Source organism: Parus major, chromosome 2 (genome assembly GCF_001522545.3).
Source record: "Parus major isolate Abel chromosome 2, Parus_major1.1, whole genome shotgun sequence".
NCBI classification, from domain to species: domain Eukaryota; kingdom Metazoa; phylum Chordata; class Aves; order Passeriformes; family Paridae; genus Parus; species Parus major.
Window position 1 is genome coordinate 117,745,428 of NC_031769.1, and position 26,706 is coordinate 117,772,133.

A 26,706-nucleotide genomic window follows, 5' to 3' on the forward strand; every position below is an offset into this window, starting at 1 on the left:
TCATGTAATTTACACTATGCTTATATTATTATTTTCTTGCAGCTTTGTATATGTTTACTGTTCTATTTCTGAAAAACCTTTTTTTTTTTAGTCAGACCTTTTTCTTTATATTTTTAAAAATAGAATCTTTTGCTATGCTGTATTTTTCATAAAAAGGGTTAATGTTTGAAAAATTGAGAACTTAGATTTTCTTTGCTGCACAACCCCAAACATTGTGGGCAAATAAGTGAGTAGAGCTGGCAAAAAGCTGGTTGAGGTATTTACAGGAATCAGCACTTTCCCCAAGTGTTTTGTAAGGATTCAAAGTGGAAGGAAGCATTCAAAGCATCCTTAGAGATCCTAGTTTACTGCCTGGCAAATATTTTGTGTAACAAAAAGTGCCAGGCAAAATGCAAAATCTTTTTATTGAGATTTTTTCACTGGTGAACACAGTTTTCTACCCAAATGTTTAGAACATTTCCAGAAACATAAAGTAAAATAAGACTAAGAAAATAGAGAAGTGGTACTAGGAAAAATTTAAGTGTTCTGGAATTCTAGCAGAAATGGAAAATCAGGGTGTCAGAGGAAGCTGCTAACTTTTCAGTGACTAACAGGTAGAAACAGGGCACATGCACTGAGAAGATCATATTGAGTAGCCTTTGCCTTCTCTCTGACTTGTTTCTTTCACCACCTGGATCTAACAGGACTTATGCTTAATTTTTGGGATATTTTATGTGAATCTTGCCCTATACATGCACATAAAAAAAGGTATTTTTTTTCTTTGTAAATTATCCATGTAAGGCAAATCAATCCGAGTGCAGCAGAAACTGGAAGAAAAAAGTTGTCCAACTGCAAAAAGTGTTTCTGCATGAATGTGCCTTGGGTTTTTGTTCTTTATTACTGTGGGAAAAATACTGTAATAAAGTGATTTATAGAAGTGTTTTGTTTTAAATAAATTTATTCCTGTATTCCCTACTGCTTTGGAACATTTCATTTGCTTTCATAGAAGAAATACAGACATGGATTTTCTGTGATAAATGTATAAATTCTTTAATTCAGTTTGTAAAATTACTTGAAGCTTCATACACAAGGAAGGACTAAGCTTTTATGCTTGCTGTCAATATATATTGAATACAATAATGCAATATTACATGGTTTCAGTTCTATTTGTTACAAATTTTCGTAGTTTTTCCCATTTTCCCCCTAGCATAATAGTATGAAGTAACTTAATTACTTGTTTGAGTATAATCAACAGAAATCATCCAAACTTCTGCATTTAACTGAATCTGTAAATTTACTGGGTTGGGCTCACTGTTTAGTATTTAGCAGGTTAGTCATTCAAATAGTTATTTTAAGATCACCCTGCCACATCAGAAATGACAGCAGCTCACCTTTGCAATATTCAGGCACTTAAAGGTGAAATTTCAAATTTTAACTTCAAAGTGTAAATATTCTATAAAAATAATAACAGTTAATATTAGATTACTTCAGCTCTTCCACAGGTAGTAAAAAACACCCTACACAAATGTATAAGTTTTACCACTGTTAGGTAAGTTAACAATACAAGATGGTTAGAAAAACATAATATCAAGGTTCTTGGGAAATAAGTGATATTTCCTGGGAGTAGTTACGAAAGTAGTTTGAATTGCATACCCTGAACCTACTTGGTTGAGACCTCCCTTATGTCAAACAAAATCTACAAACTAGACATAGATTTTGTATATATAGCTAAAAAAAAAATCAACTTGGGTGAAAATATTCTTATTTGCAAATATTTAGTCCTCTAAACCATAATTGAAAAAAATATACTTAACTTTAGAAAAATATTTATGACAAAAGGAAATCAATTAATTCCTTGTTTTTACCTGTCTAAAATTTTGTGTTCTTGAGCATGAAAAATTCAGAAAGATTAGTCCAAATACAGTAAATAATACAGAACTGAAGTTTAGAAAAAAATTATTCAGGTTGCATTTCAAAAACTGAAACAAATGTGGTTCCCAGGTGTCCACATATTTCCTGCTTCCCTCTTTCCTGTAAACAGAAAAACTATGTGTGAGTTAACTCAGACTACCATTTTTTCAGTGTAAGGTTTAGTGTAAAATGTGCTGCTGGCTGCCTACCAGGGGAAGCCAAAAGCTTGTAATTTCAATTACACGGCATTTCAAGTAGAACAGGCTCTAATGTGGAAGGGGGGATTAGAGGTGGCAGCCGATATTGTAACAGAGCTCTGAGAAGCCTTGTATTTTTACAGTATCAGATGGTTTCCTCACCTTATGTCCTTGAACAGATTATGGAAGCTGAAAGATTAAATATTAAGTGACCTCTTTCCAGAAAGTACATGTTGAGTGAAGAATCCTTGAACAAAATACTGCACCAAAAAAAAAAAATCAACTGCATGCAGAACATCTGTACTCGCCACCTGCTTGACCAGAGTGGAAGGGACACTTGTAAACAGAGTTCAATAAAGAGGTTTTGTTTGGTTTGGTTTTATTTTGTGGTTTTTTGGTTTTTTGTTTTTTGTTTTATTTAGAGGTATCTCTGTCAAACATGTCTATTTAAGATATTTAAGTTATTCAGCAAAAAAAAGCTATATCATAGAAAGCTAAGCCCAGGTGCATTCCTTACACTTTTATCTCCTTAAGCTACCAATAAAATTTCCACTTGATTAGTAAAAACATGTAGAATCAAAAGTACAATAAAACCACTTTTCATATACTTACAGCTTGCCAGGAGCTAACTAATTTGGTTTTACCTTTCTCTCATTTCATTGTTGTAATTCAGTTTGGGCATGCACCGGAATACCTGGATTTTACTCTGGGAGGGGCCAAAATGGCCTAGAAATACATGCTGAATAGTTTATGAAGACTTTTTATGGTCAGTAAGGAAGAGTAATTAATTTTTGAACAAATACTTGATTTCCAGGTGATGTTGTAAATAAGTTGGTGCCCTAACTCTTGATTTTAGATGTTCTGAAAAACTGTACCTTTGTAGAACTCACCAGGTGTCACTGGGTATTACATAGCCCAGGTCAATTCAGTTCGATGGTGAGATCAAGATATTCACATCTGCACTTGTGTTTTTTTTAGGGACAAAACTCTACTGATTCATGCTGTGTAGCATTGTGCTGCAGATTGAAGCACAGACAGTGACCTTGAAAAAACTTTCTTACTCTTATTCATGACCTCCTTAATTTTATTTCCGTTCCATTGTGGCAATCCCAGTAAGTTATGGTATTTTCCAGAAGTTTGGGGCATCAGTGATGAGAGGGATTATCTCTTCCCTTATTGTGTGTAATTTTTTATTTTAGCAGTAATTTTGCTAAGAGATATAAAGAAGAAAAAAAAGCAATAATTAATGTATTAGATGTGAAGAAATTACGATGATATATAAAAAAAGTCACTTAAGAAATGGACACACAGCTGACCTTTGAGGTTGACAAATGTATGCCAAATATGTTTGTTAGAGCTCACTGCCTCACCCTCAAAATTTGAAGATGATGAACAGGACACAGAGTTGTTTCTACAATTTAGAAAGACAAGAATGTCTTTCAGTAACATCCTCTTACTTAGATCTCATTAATCTTGTTAATGCAAATATGCCATTTATAAATTTTGTGCTAATATTTATAAAGTGCAATGAATGAGCAAGGGCAATGGTACTTTGGAAGATGCTGAAATAATTGGGAGGATTTTATGCACATACTTCATACATACATGCTGTATTTTTCAACTACATTAAGTCTGCTGTGATTATCATTAAAGTCTAAGATAATTGACATTAGTGTTTCATCTCTGCAGTTCCTGGCTGGAAGACAAAGGGTGAGTTTTGGTGAAGTGCAGTAAGAATGTTTAAATAAATGGTTTTCAAGCCTGAATCTCTTTCTTAAGTGACATATCTGAACTGCTGCTATGTATCCAGTGGAGAGAAGAGACATCAGGGAATTCTGCTAGAGCTGTACAAATTCATTTCTCCTTGCATTTGAATTGACGTGCTTCCAAAGCCTTCTTGATAACATTCCCTACTTTCAGCTTGTGTTTATATTTTAGGAATGAGATTTTTGCACAAATTGTTTGCAGGAGACACTGAGGACCTCTGTCTGTGTTTATGTGTTATGCACCCAGGTGAACTCATAGTCCCAAAATGTTAAAAAATTTAACATTTTTTAATGCTCAGTATTATTTAGAAATATATTAAAAAATTACCTAGGCCTGTCTCCAAAAATGTTGTTGATTATAGTCATGGAATATTTAGCTTCAGAGAAAGAACAAAAAATGGTTACAGTACAGTTTTAATGAATTCTTATGTCCTTTTTTCCCCCAGTCATTTTGATTCTCTATCAAATAAGCATTTAATTGGAAGATACTATTATTAAAAGCACATAATTCGTTATGAAATGAAATTGCTAATATTAAATATCTTCCATAGATACTATAGCAATACTGTTCTGATCTTTTGTGAAGCAATTGCCTGATAAAATGTCATAAGCATATGATATTACATAAAATAGAAAATGCACAGGAAGAATTATAAAATTGGGGAAAAATTCATCCAAAGTTATCTGTTTCACAGGGTGTTGGAACTATGTATCTGAAAGGGAGTTTGAATATGTAACCACAGAGAGCTTCCTTTATTCAGTCACCTTTGTTTTTTATGAGCCTTACATGGCCACTGTGCATAAAGGGAAGAAGTACAGTAAAGGCAAAATGTACAAAAAAATCAGCAGAGGTTTCTAGAAAAGAAAAATAACTCCATTTCATTTCCAGAAGCATTTCCAGAACATGGAAAGTGAAATCTTCTCATCAGGCTAACCTTTGGAAATATGTTTTAAGGAGGTCAGGAAGATACTGAAAGCTGATAATAATTTGCTATAATAAACTTGAATAGTTCAATGTAAGGATATTCTAATATTCATATGGTTGTCAAGTATTGCCACAGTCCACTGACTAATATTTATTCCATATTTCATCACAGTTGTATTTATGAATGAAATTGTATATTCAAAAAAGGATTAATCCTTATAACCCTGAGGTTTTTTTCCTTATGCTTTTTTCCAGATATTAAAAAATATACCCTATAAAATGCAAATAAAAATATCCTTTTTCCACCATAAAAATCTGGGGACAGAGAATATCTAAAAATAGGTTGAAAAACGAAAAATTTGAATTCTCTTATATACCTTTTCTCCCTTCTCTTATTTAGTTTCATTTATTTCAGAGGTACTGATCACAGAATAATATATTCTTTAATTTAGAGATAGATATTGAATAATTAATATCCATTTGAAATAAGAATTTAGGAATATAATTTAATAGAAATTAATATTCTGTAGTGAGCTCAACAATCCCAGTTATTTGGACAGAGAATTCACAGTGAGTACTCAAGTGAAAAATGCTCAAAACCTCTTGGGGGAACAGGCGAATCAGATCTAGTGATATGTCTGAAATAAAAATACTTGAAGGTGAGTTCACTTCTGAGTAATGTACTGTTTTAGTCAGCTATTCTTCTGTATTTGTATGGAATTAAATACAGGTAATTTTAATCAGGGAAGAATCAGCATAAAAACATTTGGCAAATAAAAAAAATGTTACTGTTCTAAAAACTTTATGTATTAATAAGGACAGAGTTATCTGCAGCTTCAAACTATTTTATATGCTGATAAACATGACTGGGCTTTTTTGCATAGGCACAAACAGCATTACAGTATAGCTGTTGCTCTAAAAATATAAATCTGTGTTATCATATTTTAAAGATGCATGGTTCACAATGATCACTTGCATTCAAAGCAGTGTTTATTTGGAAGAGATTAGGACTGATGTAAAATAGATCCCATATAACATTTTACTTCTGCAGAATTTTGCCTACTTTTCTAAAAGGGGCAATTTTGTTTAAAGCAATTTTTTTTTTTTTGTGAATAGAGATGATATCAGATCTATATTTTTGTGTTCATCCTTTGAGCTGTGTTGCACCTTTCTATGTGGGATGAGAGTCTGGCCAGGGAAGGGCCATCAACCAATGATCCGCAGCAGCCCGATGTCAGCTGCGATGCAGCTCCAGCCTGACGGACTGTGGAGTCCCGTGTGCCCTCTGTGAATGGGGCCACCAGTTTGGCTCTCCCTCCTCTGATCAATCATTCTTCTCCCTGAAATTGCTTCAGCTTAATGTCTTTGAAACACTGGCCTCTCTCAATTTGCCTGGTATTTAAAGAAAGTTTTTAAAATTAGTTAAGAGTGAATGACAATGGCCATTGCATAAGCCTTGTTTCTTTAGGAAACCAACAAAACTTCCTAGACTACAGATGAATTGTTTTGATGAGTTAATAATGTAAAATGTATTTCAGATAGGCTGTCAAGAATTATTTGTCTTTTTCTTTGTTGTTTTAATTTGGTTTATTTATAAGCAAGTCTCACACAACTGGTCAGATGTTTTACTGTGCGTTTCACAAAAACATCTATCAAGTTTACCTCATAGTATATTTTACAAAAATTTCCTGTAACTATATTGAGCGGGTTCCAGAAAAAGGAAATAATTATGAGTACCATGGTGTTCAATAAAGAAGAGAGTGAGACTCACTGAAAACCCTTTCAAACTGTTATGTTGCCCTGATGATTTAGTTGCCATTTCTGAAAGGAATACTTCTTGCAGTGACAAAACAGTACTGGAAATTTTGATTAGAAAATTCTATGATATTCCCAGAAGTGCAGCTTTGCAGCGATGCTGAGCCAAATGTTATGGTAATTTAAAGTAAGTGTAATGCTTACTAAGTAATTGGAACTGCAGAGAATGTAAATCATTGAGGAATTTGTCCTGTTATGATGTCTCAGCATAGAGCAAGAACTTATGTGAGGGTGTATATTTGAGTTACTGCTAGTTAGAACTGCTTCTTTTAACTAATTCCTAGTATTTATTTTATGTATGTTAAAAAATGATATTTTGCAGTATTTTGCATAAATTTTTATATATTCTACATAATAAGCACCAGATTCCTGATCCTAGATGGGGACACCACTTTTTATTGCTTATTTATATTGTTTATATTATTTATATATAAATATGAAACTGAATTAAAAGTAATCCATTTTCTTTTTATCTGTGTAAGTCTCAGACAGTTTGGACCTTGGATGCCGTGACTGTCAGACCTGGAGGTTCCCCAAGGCAGAAACTCCTAAAGGACTCCTTAGCAGCAAAAGAACTTCAGACCATGGAAAAACACCTAGCTGGTATGTATGGGATCAAGGAACCATAAAATGCCTAGAAGTATTCACCCAGTTTGCTCTGCCAATATTTCAGACGAAGGAAAAAGTTATCTAACTCACATGCCAATTAAAATAGATGAAAACTTTATTCTTTTTTTCATTGAAGAAAACACAATTAGTGTTTTATTTGTTGATGTAATGAACTTCACTTTAATCACAGTAAGTACACTATTTAAACAGTAATTAAACCACGTTAAATATGCTGTGGTCTTAAAGCATAATAATGTTCCTTTTGTTTTGTTTTCATATTTTACCCAGACTTATGCAATAAGGAGGTACTGATGTTTTATTTACCGTTAAATAGTCTTTAAAAGCAGGGTGCAGTGGATCTTTAACTGGAGAATAGATTTCTTTGCAGGAAAAACCTTGTTCATGAGAATTCTGGTTGAGTGAAACCGGTTAATTTGGAACATCTGCAACATCTTTGATGGGGTAACCATTTGTGAAAAGTTAAACAAAAAAAAAAAAGGCATGGAGTTTTGGTAAAAAGATGTTTCAGAGCTTTATAAAAATTAATGAGGAATATTCTAAAATTTAGCTTGCAATTTATTCTTCTTAGGAATCAATGTTTTCTATCTTCAGCTTTCATTAAAAGGTCTGACATAGACCTATAGTGTGGTAGTCCTATGTTATGCATGCTATTTGTCATGTGGTGAAAGCTTCATGGGCTAATTCTATGAAAAGTAATGCTTCACTGGAATGTAAAGACTGTATATGTAAAATGAAAGTAGAAATGAAATTTATCTGATCATTCTAAGTTACTCTGAGAGTGAGGCAGAGAACACTTTTCATGTGATTTTTTTTAAAATACTATGGAGATTTATCTTGTCAATAACAATGGTGTGAAGTGCTCTATCCTCTTTAGAAAGGGGGTGTTGCAGCTGAGGTCAAGGCAGATGACAAAGCTATGAGCACAGCAAGGGAAGCTTTTTAGGAATAGGTTTTGCTCATAGTGGAGCAAGAGCTAAAATGATGATACATGCAAATGAAGTCTTTTTAGTTGGGTTTTGTGTCTGACAATATAGATGCTGTAATTTTATTTTATTTTTTTTGATAGGTTCATAAAGCTTACAGCTATTAGAGCTGCATCCACTGCCAAATTAGACTGAAAAATCCATGAGCCCTCTCTCTAAACTGAAACTCCCAGGAACATCTAGTGGGAATCAGGAGAGCAGTAAACCAGTATGTGGTTTCTGTAGCATAGCAGGGACCTGTGTACCCCAAGGGCCCTGATAGTGGTACTGAGGTACCACTTGTTTTCCCTTATGTTGTCACTCAGGAGGTGTCTGGTGAAGATCTCCCTACTTTGATTTATGTCCTTCTCACTTCCATTGTCATACAAGATGTTCTTTCATGCATTATGCTATAAAAAATGCAGTCCTTTGGCAAAGCTGACAGTAATAACTACAGTATTCAATAGAATATGGAATTTTAAATACTCAATTGACTGTAAACTAACTAGCTACATTCACTTAATCTCTGAGATTCCTTCTGCAGTTGTGTTACCCACAAGATTTTCTCTCTCACATCAGTGCTGCTCCTGTCATTTGACTTTGGGCCTGTTATTTCAGTAAATCTGTAACATGAGGTTCAGCCATTCTAACATTCAGTAATTTTTTTCTGAGAGCTTCACATGAAAACAGCCCAATTATTAGACATTGGACTATTGTATTCCTAATAATTCATGTGCTATTATAACACCAGTGGTGCTTGAGACAATTACTCCCCTTAAAGACAAGAATAATGTAATTTCTGTGAATAATCAGTTCAGAGTACCTCAGATAATAATGCTGTGGTTTTGCTCAGCCTCATTTGTCTTATACATTTGCAAAAGTTCAAGTGTCTGTGATATCAGCAAGTCTCTTGTTTCAGTTATTTTAGCAAGCACAGTGGAACCTATTAATTCTACAAAATGGCTGCCTATCTAGGCAGTAATTTAGATGCCTGAGCTATGACTTGGATTACCTGTGTAATGATGAAATATGGCTTCCTGTCTCTGATACACCTTCTTAAGGGGCCTGGCCTTCCCATATGGACTATGTGCTGGATAAAAATCACTCCTAACATAAGGCATAATTTGGTGCCTGTGCCTAAAATAGGAGCTACTACCAATTGCCAGCAACTGCCTCAGTACCTTGATATTTTAAAGTAGCAGTTTTAAAAAATCAGATACTGGAGCAGTTTTCTTTTCCTTCTCTACATATGGCTCATATTTATTTTTTTTGTCTAAAATCCAAGCTCTTATGTTACTATGGCTGCTTTATATCACATGCAAATGGAGAATTTTTATTATTTTTTTTTTTTTGGTAATTGATTCCAGTATCTTGCCAATTTGGTTTGTTGCACTGATTTTGTGGTCTTCGTATACTTCTGGAAAATATTTTATCACAAGAAGAACTGTTAAAAAATAAACAGTTTTTAAGTGCATATGAATCATATCCTTATTCTGGATATTTTTTAATTTGAAAGCAAAATGCCTTTGTGTTGCTCTGTTGTATTTTATTTTCATTTAAATTACATCAACAAGGATTTTTAAAAATCCTAAATCATAATTCAATTGTATTATTTAATATGGATCAGATAATACTACAAAGCTGGGAATATGTGATTTCTTTTTATTTCTGGATGAAAAGCTTATATTAAAGCAAAATCAAACAGAAGATGTGTAAATAAAACTAAATAATTATTCTATGGAAACATGTTAATTATATGTAGAGTAATGATTATAATAATTGGTTTATCTGCTAGCTATGAAATTAAGTAAACATGAGCCAGCATATAATGTTTATTTAACACTTATTAAATCATTCAATATTCACGCTATTTCTTAGCATACTGAATTCACTACAGGCAAGTTGGGCATTTGTAATTTTGAAAAGAAATAGACTAAGTTGGTTTTTTACAAGACCATATTATTCATTTGGTTTAAATTAAGTAGCCCACAGTACCATTTACTGGCACCTGATTTTTTGCCAGGGATCTTACACATTCTGCACCGAAAGAGGAGCATGCAGCAGGTTAAGGGAGCTGCTTCTTCCCCCTCTAAGGTCAGCTCAGTTGGTCAGAACCTGGTACTAATAATGCCAGGGTCTTGGGTTTGATCCCCATGCAGGCCAAACTGAAGAGTTTGACTTGATGATCCTTGTGGCTCCCTTCCAGTTCAGAAGATTCTGTGATTCACTACTCCACACTCACGAGACCACACCTGCGTGCTGCATTCAGCTCTGGGGCCCCCAGCGTAAGAAGGATGTGGACCTGTTTGGACAGGTCCAGAGGAAGCTAGGAAGATGCTCAGAGGGTTGGAGCATCTCCCACAGCCTGAGACACTTGGGGTTGTTTGGCCTGGAGAAGTGAAGGCTACAGGGAGAGCTAATTGTGGCCTTCCAGTACCTAAAGGGGCTTGCAAGAGAGCTGGAGAGGCATTTTTACATGGGTATGCAGTGATAGGACAAGGAATAAAGGCTTTAAACTGAAAGAGGAAAGATTTAGATTAGATGTTGTGAAGAAATTCTTGACTGTGTGGGGGGTGAGGCACTGGAGCAGGTTGCCCAGAGTAGCTGTGCATGTCCTGTCCCTAACAGTGCTCAAGGCCAGGTGGGATGGGGCTCTGAGCAACATGATTTAGTGGAAGTTATTCCTGCCCATAAACCAGGGGGGTTTGGAACCAGGTGACTTTTAAGGTTTCTTCCAGCCCAAACCATTTTCTGATTCTATGAAATTCCAAAGTAAAAGCATAGTGGAAGAGTAATTCAAGATGTCATAATTTCAAAATGGACATAATTAATTTTAAGGGGTCAATTAGAAATTTTCTTAATTGTGTGCTAGAAATATTGACATGTTTTAAAATTTGCTAACAGAAAAATATTTAATCTTTAAAAAGTTGTGAGACACTTTTATCTGAGGCTTTCACAACTATTTCAGTTTTACTAGCTTTTCTAATGATAGTATTTCAATTGTGTACAATATATTGTATTAGACTAGTAACATGAAATTGGCATGGCTTTTTTTCCTGTTTTCAAGATCTTATAAAATATGTTGATGTTAAAGCCAACACATCTTTAATTATTTAAGTTACAACATTCCTTTTATACCTACTGGTAAACACAAGTGAAAGAAAATCTCATTTTCCAATATGCAGTTTAGAATCTTTTTCTTCTAGGACTTTTAGAACCTGAAATAATTGTTATCAAAATAAAATTACTAAATGCTTATTGTAGACAAGTTGACTTAATAGGTGTTTAAATTAGCAATTAGGTAGCAAGTATATTAGCAAGATAGCAAGAGCCTCGTTAATTTACAGTTTCTGGGACTGTGACTTGTGCATGTTTATGGGAAATGATATTGCTGTTTTAAAGATAATCAGCTGTCTCTATGAAAATCAAGTGCAGTAGAGTACATGCCAGTGAAAGTTTGTAACAGTAGTGTAAGATAAAATAAACTTGATTAAATTGTTTCTTTAGCTCTACATTTGCATTTGCAAGGACTTCCAATATGTTATCAGTGCCAACCTAAATTCCAGCTATCCCCGTCTGACTTTGATGGCTATATACTGATTTAATCCATTAGAAGCATTAATATGATTTAAATTATTTCAGAAGACACTTTTAATTTACTGTCCTTAATCTCTTGTGTTTTAAAAACAGATCTTATTTCTTATGACTGTATGTGAGGTAGGAATTAGACCACCTGATGGCTGTCACCTTTCCTACTTGAACTATCACAAATCCAGATATGCCAGAGTTCAGTAGTTACTTCCTTCAGAGTTTTGGTTGGGCAGTAGACAGCAGGGCCAGAAGCAAAAGTTTTGCCTTGAGCCTTTTGGATTGCCCTTCAGTGCAGCTGAGGGATAACAAGTTTACATCATTGCTCCATCTTGGTTTGGTACTAATCTTGATTTTGCATTAACTGTGCAAAAGCCACAGAGACATAACTTTGAGGAAACGAGGAATTTTTATAGGTTGTGTTGACATTCAATGAAGAGATAATATTTCATTTCTGCAGGGTAGTTGTGTTCGCAGTGAATCAAATGTAAATAAACTTTAAGGAAATGCTTGCCAAACATTTGCACTGTTAATTCTGATGCCTTTTATATTAAGCATGAATAGATTTTCTCTGCACAGCTTCAGGTTTTCACTTACATTGGAGAAAATCATTAAGAGTTTTAAATTAGAGAGAAATAAACAATGAGTTTCTTTCTTTTCCATTTGTTCATGTGTGTGTGCGCAGACATTGAGAAGGACCTCGCACTGTGGGAAGAAGCAAGGCTCTCAAGAAGCCCTGGTGTCCAGCATCCCAGTGTAGTTACATCTGACCATCAAAGCAATCTTCAAGCTGCACAAGGCCAAACCCCAAGGCCTCAGGTGCCAACTCCGACAGGGAAGAACATTCAGCTCCAAGGAAACAAATCACCACCGCTGCCCGCTAACAGCAGAACACAAGTCCCCAGTGTCACAAACAGCAGTGCACAAACCAACAGGCCATCAGCTCCAGGGAGCAGACCTATGACCCCAAATAGCTTGTTGTCACGGCCTCTTACCCCTAGCAACCAAGGAAATAGGGAAGGCATTATTAGCATGCAAAGAAGCAGATCTTTGTCATCTAAGAGCCAAATGGGGAGGACCCTCAGTGCTGCTTCAGGGCTTTCTGTGCAAGTGAGTGGAGATGTTGTTGGAACTGTCACTACTCAGAGAAACAGTTTATCAGAAGTAAGATTTTCAATTTAATGTTTTTGCTATGTTTAATAATGCAAAGACTTGATTGCATTTTATGTTCAAGTAACATCAGTATACTTAATGTAACCTACTGTGCATAAAGAACTTGAAATATAATGTTGAGAAAATTAGCAAGGAAATACTGCTCAGCTTTGAGAGGTACTCATTAGAAAATGCCAGTATTATTACAGAAATCATACTGAAACATGTGTCCCTCAAATTTACCATGAGCTCTGTAGGGCTTTGCCTGTGCGATGCATAGAATTTTATTAGCATTACAGTTTCTAACAGGTGCATACCTCTGGAATATTAAACAAAACTTTACCTAATCTTTATGCTTCATAATATTTTTCCTGCCACATTGGAAGTGCATGATATTTTCTTGATCTGCTTTTTATTTCATACTTTGGGCAATTGGAATAATTAGTTAGGCATCACTGAAAGGACAGGTTTTTCCAAAGCACCAAACTGAATTGCAAGACAAAATGTCCAACATTGTTGAATGACTAATACTAAATGCATGGTAACTAGGCTGATTTACAGCATAAACATTTCCTGTCAAGTATTTTACAGGACTAATCTTTGTTTAAAACAAAACAGAAGAAAAAGTTAAAGTACCTTGTAAATTCTGAGTAGCACTCTCCTCTGCTAACCTTAGCTGCCTTAAAGATAATTTCAGTGTGTGGGCAGTGGAAATAAAAGCACCTGTGAAAGAAAACCCCTGCTATCTCTATACATGCCTTACAAAGGTGAGTCTTTTCTCAGGATATGCCAGTCCTTCTATACTGACTTGAGAAGGAACTATATGTCTAGGTTGCTAATTTTTTAGTGGTGGAATATGTTGGTTCCCACCATTATTACCAATCTCTTCGTAATCCATTTGTCAAAGCCTAGAGACCTTTTTTTCCAAGACTGAAAATAATATCATACTTTAGATTGTTTATGAGGAGTATCAGCTGTTTTAATAATCTGTTGGGTGTGACACTTGCCACAATGTATTATCAGTCTCATGACTTCTAAAGAAAAATTAAAATGTTGTTTGTGATAGTGTTGCTTAGGGTTACTTGTAGGAAAATTAGAGATTAAATACTTAGTATATTCCTGCAATTAATTTTATGATGTCAATTATTTGTTGTGAAGGAAAGGAAATGAGGCACCTATTACTCTTGAATTTGGGGAAGAAATCTTACTTAAATTTGGTGGTGAAATAAATACTTATTATTTTGGTGTTTGAAAGGCAATGCATTAATCCCATCACTCGAGCTATTTCTTCACTTACAATTGAATATCCAGATTAAAGACATGAGGACTGAAGGTGACTACTGTTCTTCTGAAAGTCTTCACTGCCAGCTGATATATTTTCAAATCATGTTTTTCATGGAAAAAAAAGTAATTTAAACTTCTTTTTTTTTTTTTTGACAAAAAATAATCACTTTGTGTCCTCTTTTGAAGTATGGGATGTGTTTCTGTGTTAGAATTTTCTGACATATCAGAAAATGAGAATTGAAATTAATTTTTAACTAAAAAATATTCAGAAGAAATGAACGGTTTTATTGTCTCCAACTAAATTCTTTAGCCCTCTTTTTCTCTCTTTTAGGCAGTCTTGTTCTTAAATGATACAGTCATGTGATTCCAAGTAAAATTATTGTATATACTCCTGAAAGTATGTGTATGTAATGAGTGAGAGATCTCCATTCTGCCCATCACTTTCAATCTTTCCTGTAAAAAGACAGACAATTAAAAAGGCTTTCTTCCACAACCTTTCTGTAGTTACATAAGCAGGAGTCCCATTTAATTTGCTATGTCTTGTTACTTCTGTTTGTTGATAGATCTCGCATTAAGTGTCCTATTATACTTTTAATATATGTATATATTTGTCTCAAGAATTTTAGGAAGTGAGCAATATTATTATGCTATTTTCTAGTTAGAATAGCATGTCCAGATTCAGCCAGCAATCCACTGTAAAGCTGATGTTAAACCTCAGCATTTCTATGCAGAATCTTATCCTCTGTTAAAATCCCTTCTAGAAGTGACAAATTCTTTTCTTTCTCTTTGCTCACTGGGTACAATAGTACCTTGGCTGCTAGTGACCCTGCTCAGACCCTATTTATCCTTTCTGACATGCACAAGTGACCTTTGACATAATGAAAATTCAGCTTGGGACTAGCTCTGCTTCCAAAGGGAAAGCTGCTGGTATGACACATTCATCCTGAAGACCTTCCTCTGCCAGGTTGTGAAGGCACATGGATGTCAGAAAGTTGCTGATGGAGATGCCAATCTGCCACTCCCAGCCTCATTTTTGGAGTGTTACACTAGAAGCTCTGGGAGCCCTTTCAAGCTGTCTTTTGCCCACTTAAGTTCCTGTCACATAGAGAAGTGGATTTAGACAGAACATACCCAGGAAATAAGTCTGTCCTGTGGCATTTTTTGCCATGTTAGACATTTCCTCCTGTTTGTGGCCATATGATCTCATTTTCTTGTGCCACAGCTTGTCTCTGACCATGGAGATATATTTTAAAAAGGCAGAGGTGGTTTGGGGTAGGAGAACAAGAGTCCTGTCTGTCTTTGTACTATAACAGATCAAAAACATACAAAACTCAAGGCTGATACTGTAATTTATTTTGCAACTTTCATTGTAGGTTATGTATCATCTTCCTGTATAAAACCAGTAAAATAAAAGAAGGGAACTTGCCTTTATTCTTCTTAGCCTTATGGTCTCAACCAGGAATTTCTACTAGATGTAAATACACTGTGGTTATATTGCCAATCCTATAGAAGGTACTATGATAAGATTTTGCAAATAACTCTACTTCCTTACTCTTAGGTGATGTTGATGGAATTAATCAGTACAATGTTGATATATTTGATGAGAATAAGTCAGTTGAAAATAATGTCACTACTGGGTGCCAGGAGCATGTTTTACCCTAAGGAGCTTTATTTATTTATTTATTACATTGTTTATTTGTTGGGAATTTTAACATATCTCTCAATGCCTTATGTATGCTTCCTAAATTGTAATGTGTTTCAGAGTAACATAACAAGTCTAAATAGAAAAATATACTAATAAATACAATTCAAAGTTCTTAAGCTTTAGTAAAGTTCATGCTGCAGCATGGTTGGTTTAATCTTGTTGTAGCACAAATCTTAAATAATTTGGCAAGTACTTAACATATCAGCTGTTAAGAATGTTTTGGGGTTTTTTAATGTTCAAGACGTATAATGATCTGAGATTTTGTGGACAAGTTTCTGCCTCCTGGCACACATAATATTACTAAGTTCTAACAGGTGTGTTTTATTATCAGCTCTGTTCAAGGCTGAATTGAATTATAGCAAAGAAATGCTACCTAGAGAAATAGTTTTATTATCTCTATAAAGGTAATAAATCAGGGTTCCAAATCCTTTGGCAGAGATACTTTTGTGCATGTTCCTAATCCTTTGGTGTTTTGTATAAATCGGTAAAGGAATGTTGAACCCTGCTTATCTCTTTAGGATGGATTCCATTAAAGTGACACAATTCTGTGATACTTGTCAATAGCTATTGAGATGAAAATACTACTACTCACTCTGTTGTTTGCCATATCATTCTCTGAAAACATGAAATTTTACAACAATTACATTTATTCAGATAACTTAAACTGGTATCCAGCAATTCTTATTAGTCTTTCTTTAAGATCAGGAAACTTTGACTTATTTGAATATAGTATTGATTAACAAAATTTTTACTCCTATTTACTGGAGTATAGAGCATAACTTGTGATGGGGACTTTCTTTTTGGTCAGATACTCTCATTCTATTCCCCTGCCTGGCTCAGGTCTTTGCTCTGTCTTTTTGCAAGATTAAAAAGTGTGTGGATCAGTGTGAGAGTCACTCATCCCTACTGCAGGAATCCTGTTCCATGAACAAAAACACGTTCAGTGTTGTAGTCAGCAACCTCAAGCACAGCACATTTGAAATGGCAATAAATGAGTGAGTCCTGGAGCTCCTGCCTGAGTTTACTGCTGGGCCATGGCAGCAGTGGTTGTGGAATTTTTTAACACGTTTCTGACAGAATTAATAATTTACTCCCAGCAAGTTAGATCTTGATTGAGCAGCCTTCAGTCTCCTGAAATGGATTTATACAAGCCTGGATTCTGTATTTAAATCAGATAGCCTAAGAATAAAATGTATATTGTAATACAATTTAACTTTAAATATGTAAATTCTCATTTCAGCTGATGTAACACAAAACAGGGTTATTACCCCCCCCCTTTTTTTTTCCAAGAATTTATAAAAATCTGGCCAGTAATTTTATGATATCTGGCCAGTGTTAAAGTTTTATTTTAGAGACTAAACTTTCGTGTTTGAACTACTTTTGAAAATAAAACTGTGCATTCCAGTCTCATCTCTCCCCGTGAATATTGCAAAGGAATGTGTCAAAGTATTTTATATGTCTGTATGTATATGTTCACATACACATGTGAGTGTCTGCATGGAAAAATACTTTTATACACATACATATATACATTATATAAAAAGAAGGCAATTTTAAAACATTTTCAAAAGCATATATTCAGCTACATATGGATTTTTAACCATGTAAAACATTTATATTTTGATGTTTTTAATGGTATCTTTGAAACAGAAGTTTCCATAACATTTTTCCTACCTAAGCTTTCTCCTTATGCAACAAAACCAAAGGTTCTAAATCAGGTTTTCAGGTTCTTGTTTTTATTAAACTAGAAAGAGTGAAAGTTTTGACAAAACAAAGCTTCACTTAAGCAAATTGCATTTGAAATGTCTATGCAGTCTAAAAACTGCAGGGTCATATGTAATATCTGAAATTTGTCCTGTCACTGCATTTCCAAGATGAGTATGTATGTGTCTTACATCTGTGTATTTATAGTAGAAAGCTAAATGGATACGCTCATTTTAGTGGGTTTGGGTTTGATTTTTTTGGTTTTGTTTTTTTGTTTGTTTGCTTGCTTTTGTTTAGGGTTTTTTTGTGTTTTTCTTCTGTTTGGTTTTTTGTTTGTTTTTTTGGTTGGTTTTGTTTTACTGGATAGATTTAAAAAAAATTCTAAGGAGCCTGCACATCCTCTACATTCTGGTTTGATTTCACATCAAGTTGGTTTTTTGTTTTTAAAGGCTTTCTCCTCTCTAGTTAATTGAGGCTGATGTTTGCTGCAGTCTTCATTTGTACAGAACAGTTGTCTGGCATTTTATCTAAAATAGATCTGTTTGTGGCAGGATGAATTCTTACAACAGCTTCAACTTGCTCATCAACCTTGGATATTGCCGAGTGACACAGAAAGTGAAGAAGTGGAAGCTGACCAAGACAAATGTAAGTATATGTGTAAGGACCAGATAATATGTCAAACACCCTCATACTTCTTCATTTTCTATATCTTCAAATACTGTGAAGATGTCATGCCTGCTCACAGGAGTTTTTCCTCATAAGTACCAATTACTTATCTGTCTGAAGGCTGAACCTTATAGGATTGATTTGCAGAAGCTTTCCTGTAACCACTGAACAATGACAAAATGGTCACAGAACAATATTTACTTAAGCTAAGTGAAACAATTTGTCCTTGTGTGTTAAAGTAGGTGTTTCAGAAAATACCATGAACTTTAAATAGATAATCTGTTTAATAAATCTGTATTCACTAGCAAAAAAAAAAAAAACAAAACAACAAACTAAAAAACTCCAGGTCAGAAAAGTCAAGCCTCCCTTCTTAGGTCTGTCACTCCATTTTCTCTATTTTGCTTACATTCTTTTTAATTCATCTGTGTTAATAAAAAAGTTCTTAATCATACAAGTAATCCTTAATATCCTACACTCTTTGAAGTATCTGTCTAATTGTGGAAGAGAAGGTCAGCAGGATAAGAGTCTAAATGACAGAACAAGTAACAGGCTATAAATTGCAATATTTTCAAGCTGTAGCAAGTTCTCCCTGCCTATACCTGTAAATGATTTTACTGTTTCACATTTTCACTTTTAATTCATGGCAGCTTTGTGATCTGCAAGGGTGAATATGCAGGCTGCTTCCTAACATATTTTAGGTGATGTACTTGAAAAGAACAGATGATTTAATCAGCATGTTTAGAAAATTCAATACTGGTTTAAACATCAAGAGTTAATATATGAAAATGACATTTTCTTTACAGAAGGGAACAGGCATCCCCTTCTGTAAGGGATTAAGGATTCATAAGAGACATGCCAGATAAAGAGATTTTTTAAAAATTATGCCACTTTAAAAGTTATTTTTTACTCACACAGTAGTTTCACAAATTCATATGAAGACCAGAGGTTGACTGAAATTTAGATTTACACAATGAGATTCTGAAGAGCATGTGCCAGGTCTTTTTGAGTGCTAGTAAAATGTTACAATGAGATTCTGTGCATCCAACTGATTTTAGTCCAAGGCAAATAAGTCAAATTTTACTTGCATCAGAGCATTTCAGTTATCCTTGAGCTGAAGCACACCTTAGGAGGCTCAAGAGAACCTCTGGGACCTGCCTTTTATGTGCATGCAATTTTTCCTCAGTATTTTCTGTAACGAATTTTCAGTCCCACAAACATTGGTAGGACTGGCTGTCCCCACACAGATTGATGCTAATTATGTGACCAGGGACACTGATGCTCCAGGACATATCAGATACACAGCATGGTTTTTTATGGCTGCTGTACTTGAATTGTGTGGGTGTGAGGACTTGTGAGCACCCAAAATTCTGTGCTATAATATTCCAGGAATCCTGGTAGGTCATTGTCACTGCCCAAAAAACAAAGTGGTAAGTTAAAAATAAAAAGCATGTTGTTAACGTCAGTGTCCAAATGCCTCTTGAACAGTGACAGACTTGAGCTATTGACCATCTCCCTCAGAAGCCTGTTCAGTCTTTCACCCTCTCAGTAAAGGAATGCTTCCTGATGTCTAGTCTGAATCTCCCCTGGCACAGCTTTGAGCCACTGCCATGTGTTCTGTCACTGAATACCAGGGAGAAGAGATCAGTGCTTCTCTCTGCACATGTCCTCTTCAGGAAGCTGTGAAGAGTGAAGTCAATGCTCAGCTTCATTTTCTCCAAACTAGACAAGCCCAAAGTCCTTAGCTGCTCCTCACAGGTCATTCCTTCCATCCCTCTCACTGGTTTTGTTGCCCTTATCTGGACTCATTCAAGGACCTTCACATCCTTCAGTTGTGGTGCCCAGAGCTGCACACAGTGCTCCAGGTGAGGGTGCACCAGTGCTGAGCACAGTGGGATAATCACCTTTCTTGAGCAGCTGGTGATTCTGGATTTGATGCTCCCCAGGATGGGGTTTGTCCCGTTGGCTTCCAGGACACGCCTCTGGTTCTTGCTGTGCCTGCTACCAACCAGCACCCCCAGATCCCTTTCTGCAGAGAGGCTCTCCAGCCACTCTTCTCCCAGTTCATTCTTGTGCCTGATTAGTCCATCCCAGCTGCAGAATCTGATATTTTGACTTGTTCATGCCATTAATCACTGTCCAGTGCTCCAGTCTGTGTAGATCCCTCTGCAAGGCCTCTTGTCCCTCCAAGAGTCAGCAGCACCTCCCATTTTGGGATCATCAGCAAATGTGCTAATGATGGATTCAGCTCCTGCCTGTGGGTTGTTGGTAAATGTATTGAACAGACCTGGCCCTAGAACTGACCCCTGGGGAACACCACTGGTGACCAGTTGTCCCCTTTGAGCTCTGCCATTCAGCCAGTTCTTCACCCAGCACAGCCTGCAGCCACTCACCCCACAGCTGGACAAGTTGTCCTGAAGGATGCTGTGAGGGACACTATCAATAACATTACTAAAATACAGAATAATCACATCCCTCACCTTTCTTTCATCCACTAGGTAGGTGACCTTATCATAGAAAGCGATTAAATTAGTTAAATAGGACTTTCCCTTTGTGAACCCAGGCTGACTTCAGTGTAGTTATCCAGTGCATCCTCTAGAATAGTTCTCTGTTTCTGTTACTATACAGAAGGGATGGAACAAAAATGTTTTATCAAAGTAATACTCCTTGCAACTGAAATCTAATAATGAAAAAATTTATTAAAAGTAACTAATGGTGGTAACATCCCTGAGTTTTTGTGCTAGTGACATTGTCAAGAAAGTGCAGAACTGCCACTGCTGACAAAGAAGCTGCCAGTTCCTGGCTGTAAAGTGGAGTCAGCAAGGGACTTTGGCATACTTGCTGATTCCACTGCTTGTAGGTAGAGCAGCTGGCAAGATTACAAAGTAATAAATCTGTGTGGATATTTTTTGTGTGATTTAGTGTTGAGAAGGCTCAGAAGTTCATAATTTGTGAGTTTGAGCAGAAGAGCTGCAAAATTAATCTTTACAATAGCCACACCTGTTCTTTGACTCAGCATTTAATAAATTACATGTGGATAATATTTACCACATTCTTCGACTACTTTGAGATAATAGCAGCCAGGTGTAAAGCTAGTTTTTGGTAGTGGGAAAACAATGCAAAAAGAGAAACTGTGTGAGTCACCTGGAGGTCTTTAGAAGTAATACCTTCAGTTAGAGTTTTACAAGAAAAAGAATGAGAAAATAAGGGGCAAACAGTTTCAAATGTATTCAGATGTAAGAGTTTAGGGAGACTATTTTCAAAGCAAGTGACAACTGAACAGAACTGGGTCACTTTGGAATCTCAACATCTCTCGACAAATATCATTTGCAAAACAGATACAACAGTGCATATCTTGTTTTATGGAAATGATCTTGGTTCTCAGTTATTGTAAATCAGACTTTACATTTTAAATTCTACAGGCGCTCTGACAGCATTTAAAAAAATCATCCTTAGCAGCAAGTTTCAATGATAACTGGAAGTCAACAATTCTTAAACTTTCATACTAATTATGACATTTTAAGTCAAATAGCTACTCATATAAGAGTTTAAATTTTTCTAGCTTAAAAGGTTTGTTATGTTAAAGAAGGAAAGAAAAATATTTTTAAGAAGCGTGGTTGATTTTTTTAGCATACTCTTTCCTTTTCCTCTTTCTGCACTTAATTAAGTTCATGGCCATAGGTCAGAGAAAGAGATAGTATATAATTATTTGCTCTTGAAATGTACATTTTATTATTAAAAATATAAATTGACACATGCATTTTAAGAGCTATTATAATTTTGTATATATTATTTATATATATATTTTATATCTATAATATTATATATTATAATTTAGAAATTAAATTTCTTCTGTGTTGTCCTTTGAAACTCTCTACACAGTGAGAAATGAAAATTATCTTGTCCTTGATCCAAAATCAAGGACCTGTGGTGTTCTTTTTAGAGTCACTAAAAATGTCTCTAGACATAGCCTTGTGTGTTCTTCCTCTGTCATTCTGGAGACAGTTCCACATTATTATCTGCAGTAGTTTGCTTGTGTGCTGATTCTCTGCAAAGAGTTTTCAGGGAATGCATAAAGATCATTCTTGGAAAAAGGAGGGATCTGGAGAAAATATTTACCACTTACATAATCCTTCAGTTTGATGGAAGTTCTTTGAGCTGGCAAGAATAGATTTTCTTCTTTATGGGGTACTGATGCACAGAAACAGAAGAACTGCATCTACTGCCACCAGAATATTTTTTAGCCAGCAAAAATGAAAATAAATTCATCCTTTTTATGAGAAGAAATTCATCCTTTCAGGGGACTGACAAGAGTCTGTTTGAATTTTCCCTTGAGAACAAGTCCTACAAAGATTGAAGACTGGAAATTTCCTAAGTATCACTTGCTTCCAAGAACGTTGAAAAGACAAAGACGGGATTTTGGGATAATTTGACCTACCATCTGTAGTCTTGGCAAGGATTTGCTGCCCAAAAGCCTGAGTCTGCTTTCTTGGGTGCCACACTGCAGATTTCCCCAGGTCACAAAGCCTTGGATGTAAAGGATCCCTGCCTTCAGTCGGTCCACCTAGCAGATGTACATGATAGTAGGCTCTTGAAAAGCTTGCTACTTGGTTAATCCATTGTAAATATAGCAACAGAACATTAAGGGCTGGAAGACACCTTAAGGATCATCTGCATAAAAACATTCCTTTGTGCTAATCTGTTTAAGGCATGCCAGTTTTCTGTAGTCAGTGGCGCATGAAGTTGTGTGTCCCTTATCACTTCATCCCAAATTGCCAAAAGGAGCACTAGATGCTCATTTCTAGCTCAGTTGATCCAGGACAAGTCTTGAACTCTTGTCCTCTGACCTGTGGGAGGAAATTTAAATGTTTTGCCACTCTTCATCTGCAAACTCTTTGCTAAGGTTGACAGTGAAAAGTCTACTGCTGATAAATCAAGTGACTGTTGGGAAGAAGTGGGATTTCTACTCCATTCATTCTTGCACTGGTCTTGAAACTCTGCAGTCAAAGACATTCTGTTGATGACTTCAACAGGTGTTGAGGAAAACCTTTCTTTTCCCATTTGCACACATCTGCCTAGGAAAAAGCCCAAAAGAATGAAAGATGAGGGGTTTTTGTAGACTTGAGAAATTCAGACTGTGTTCTAATAAAGTTCCAATCCATATAATATTTGTCTATGGGTAAAGTTCCTTACACTGAGTAAATTCACATGCCAAAACAGTCAATTTATCCTAATTACGTAAATAAGTGTTCCTAAGATTTGGAAAATTGCTTGGCCAGAGTAACAATAAGGAGGAGTCTACTGCTGGAATATGTTTTGTCTGGGGAAGTTTGCTTTTGCTAGAGCCAGGTGCTCCTCAATATAAGGATGACAGAATTGGAGTTAGAGTAGCAGCTGTTGATTACAAACTTTATAACATTTCCACAAACACATTCCATTTCTGTCATTCAAATTCAGCTGTTTGTATTTGTGCTCTGCTCTGGTGGAACATAGCTGTATTGGAAACATCTCTTTCAGTGGGTATGAATTTAGGGCAGGGATAATTAATGAATTTATATTTATAATGAATTTAGGGCATTGGTTTCTCCAGAGATTAAGGCACTTATGAGACATCACTCAAGTGTTAATCAATTATGTGTCTGGTTAGTAAGAACATAACTGTTGTTAGTTGGCAGTTTTTCTCAGTGGATAATGAATTCACTATGCACACTTTTTTTTTTGTTTTTTTTTTTTGTCTCAGAAATGAATCTGTCCCAAAAGTGAACTTTTGGGAGAATTTTATCACAATTCATTAATCTTCTGGAAAAACTTATTGGTGTCTTTCTTCCATTTAATATTTCAAGTGTGGTAATACAAACTGCAGTAAAAAAGTCATATCTCCCTGTTTCACCTCTACAAAGGGTGTCATAAAGCTTTTGTCTGCTTGGGATATGAGTTATTTTCTAAATTTCTCCAGTATGCATTTATGTATATTAAAGAAAATATGTTGTCGCTCATTCTGCCTGCTGTTGGCTCGGCTACATATTTAGCTTAAGACAGTTCTATGTCCACTTCAGAAACAGAATACCAGAAAGGATTGTGCTCCTGTAAACAGAATTTCTGCGGGCCTATTGGATGGTCCTGGCTGGTTGTCATGTGACGCTCATAGCTGAAACTGGATCACTTCATATAACTGCTTTTTGAGTCTGAAAGTAGATGAAAACAATTTTCTGGCATGGGAACCTGCCCACTTGGGTTTAATTATTTATTGATGGTGAAATAAAAGTTGAGATTGACATTATTTCTACCAGAAGTAAGATGACTGTTGGACAGTGAATGGTGAGTTCAAATATAGTTAGGAAAAGTTGGAGTTAGACTCAAGTTTCCAATTTTTGTAATGGATGTTCTTAAATCCAAAGCTGCTGTTATCTTCTTTTATTATTAAGGCTTTAAGGCATGTTGCTTTATTTATACTGACTAATATTTGGTTTCACTTTGGAAAAGTTCATATTGGACTAAATATTTAGTATGAGAAGGGAATTTTCCATTGCAGTGAGTAAAAAAATCAAAACCTGTTTTAGTGCAGAAAGCTCTTTTCAGCACAGCTTCCAAACCTACAGATATCTTTTTCTACAGCTTGCCTTATTATGCTAAAGTTGGATTCCCAAAGACATTTAATGTAATAAAAAATGACACTGTAATTTAAAAAATGGCCTAGAGAATTATCAGGACACACATTAGGTAAATTAAAAGTTGGCTCAATGAGGAATCAAAAACTGGAGTTTCTAATGGGAAGATGTAGATGAATGGGGCTCATTAGGGTCTGATAGGTTTGGATAATGGGTGGGAAGGACAAGTTGAAGTTATTAAATGATATGAATCCCCTGGTATAATGGCCACATTCCAGTAAAATGCACTTTATTATAACCAGATGAAATATATTCAAACCAAATGAAATATATCTGGCACCAGAGAAACATATCTGTCTCTGCTGCAGAATTATGAGGCTTTGTCCTGGAAAGCAGTGACCTAATGGGTTTAGGATGGTCATAGAGGATCATCTCAGTGTGAGCTCTCAGCATAATGCTGTCACAAGAGTAGACCATTTCTTGAATACCTTAGAAGTTAAGCAGCAAAGTAATTATTCCACATCATATCAGTAAAAAACCCTGTGGGTTAGGTGTCTTACCATTAAGACAGATAGGGATTACTCAAGGGATTTCAGAGGATGATTAAAAATGACCCAGGGTTTGGGAAACCCTGGTTGGAATTTGCCTCACTCACATAAAGGCATTCAACCAGGAACTTCAGAGATAACTTGATATCTGTAGATAGATGTTTAAGTAAAAAAAAAATAAATCAAGTCATCAAACTGTGACAAAGGAAATGAAATGTTCTGTCCTAGCAAACAGGACCTTCAAGTGTTATAAGCAAAAATTAAGGGATGCAATGAACTCAAAGACATTAACATATGGTTAACTTCTTAACTTCTACAGTTAAGAACACCAATCCCTGGGTTTTCTGTGGGTAACAGTCACAAGAAGAATCTGCAACTGAAACAGGCTTACACATATTTGTTCTTCTTTATCCCACCATATGACAAGTTCGTTATTTAATGAACAAACTGTGATAGAGCTTGAATATCTGCAAAATGAAGCACCTCCAAGGAAAACATTTAAACATTAAGAATAAATGACAAAAGGCCCCCAACCATGTAAGGGTAATAAAGGATAAGGACTGTTGCTAAGGTTTCCTAGGCTTTATGTCTTGTTTTTTGTTTGTTTGTTTGGCTGGTTCATTTGTTGTTGTTGCTGCAGAGGTTTTCATGGTATGTACCTTGCTATGTTGATTTTCAATAGAGAATCACATACAAAGTCCAGGCTTGTCACCTGACAAAGTGAAAATTATTCCAATTGTATTTAATTAATTAGCTGGAGATAATGGGAAGAATTTGTTTCTCCCAAGTTTCTTAAATCTCCCAGAAAGGGCTTGCATATTTAAATGGCAGATTTCCTTCAGTGTTTAAAAATGGCAAGGTGAAGGCTTCTCAGGTAACACATGAACCTTTATGCATTCACCTGTGCAATTAAATGTCATTGTGGTGTTTATTTCCAGTTTATAACCTTGATTCTCTAACTGGATCTAAGTAATAGGTCCAGTTAGTGCATTACATTTTATACAAATACTGGAGAGGGCAGGTTGTGTTGCAGTCAGCAACGTTTGCAAAACAGTCCAGTGTTATGCATCTGTAAATATTTATAAAACCTAGATTTCCATTTGCTTTGAGGAAGGTTTTCAACCTGAACACAACCAGAAATTAAAACATCACTATCTCAGCTTATCTGATTCAGCACAGGTGCATATTATGTTCAATGTTTTTTGAAACGCAGGTTATTTTTGCAATCTATTACCACAATTGAAAAAGTGCAGAAAAGAAACTCTCCAA

At 35.4% G+C, this 26,706-nt stretch overlaps 1 protein-coding gene across 2 annotated transcripts in view; it reads left to right on the plus strand.

Annotated features, from left to right (window-relative positions):
* Positions 1 to 26,706, plus strand: part of C2H8orf34 (chromosome 2 C8orf34 homolog) — a 148,077-nt gene that overhangs the window by 120,097 nt on the left and 1,274 nt on the right. For both annotated transcript variants that reach the window (XM_015618613.3, XM_033512288.1), the window contains 3 exons: positions 7,076 to 7,196; positions 12,459 to 12,937; positions 18,170 to 18,263. In XM_015618613.3, the coding sequence (XP_015474099.1) occupies positions 7,076 to 7,196; positions 12,459 to 12,937; positions 18,170 to 18,263 (694 nt within the window). The remainder of the gene's footprint in view (positions 1 to 7,075; positions 7,197 to 12,458; positions 12,938 to 18,169; positions 18,264 to 26,706) is intronic.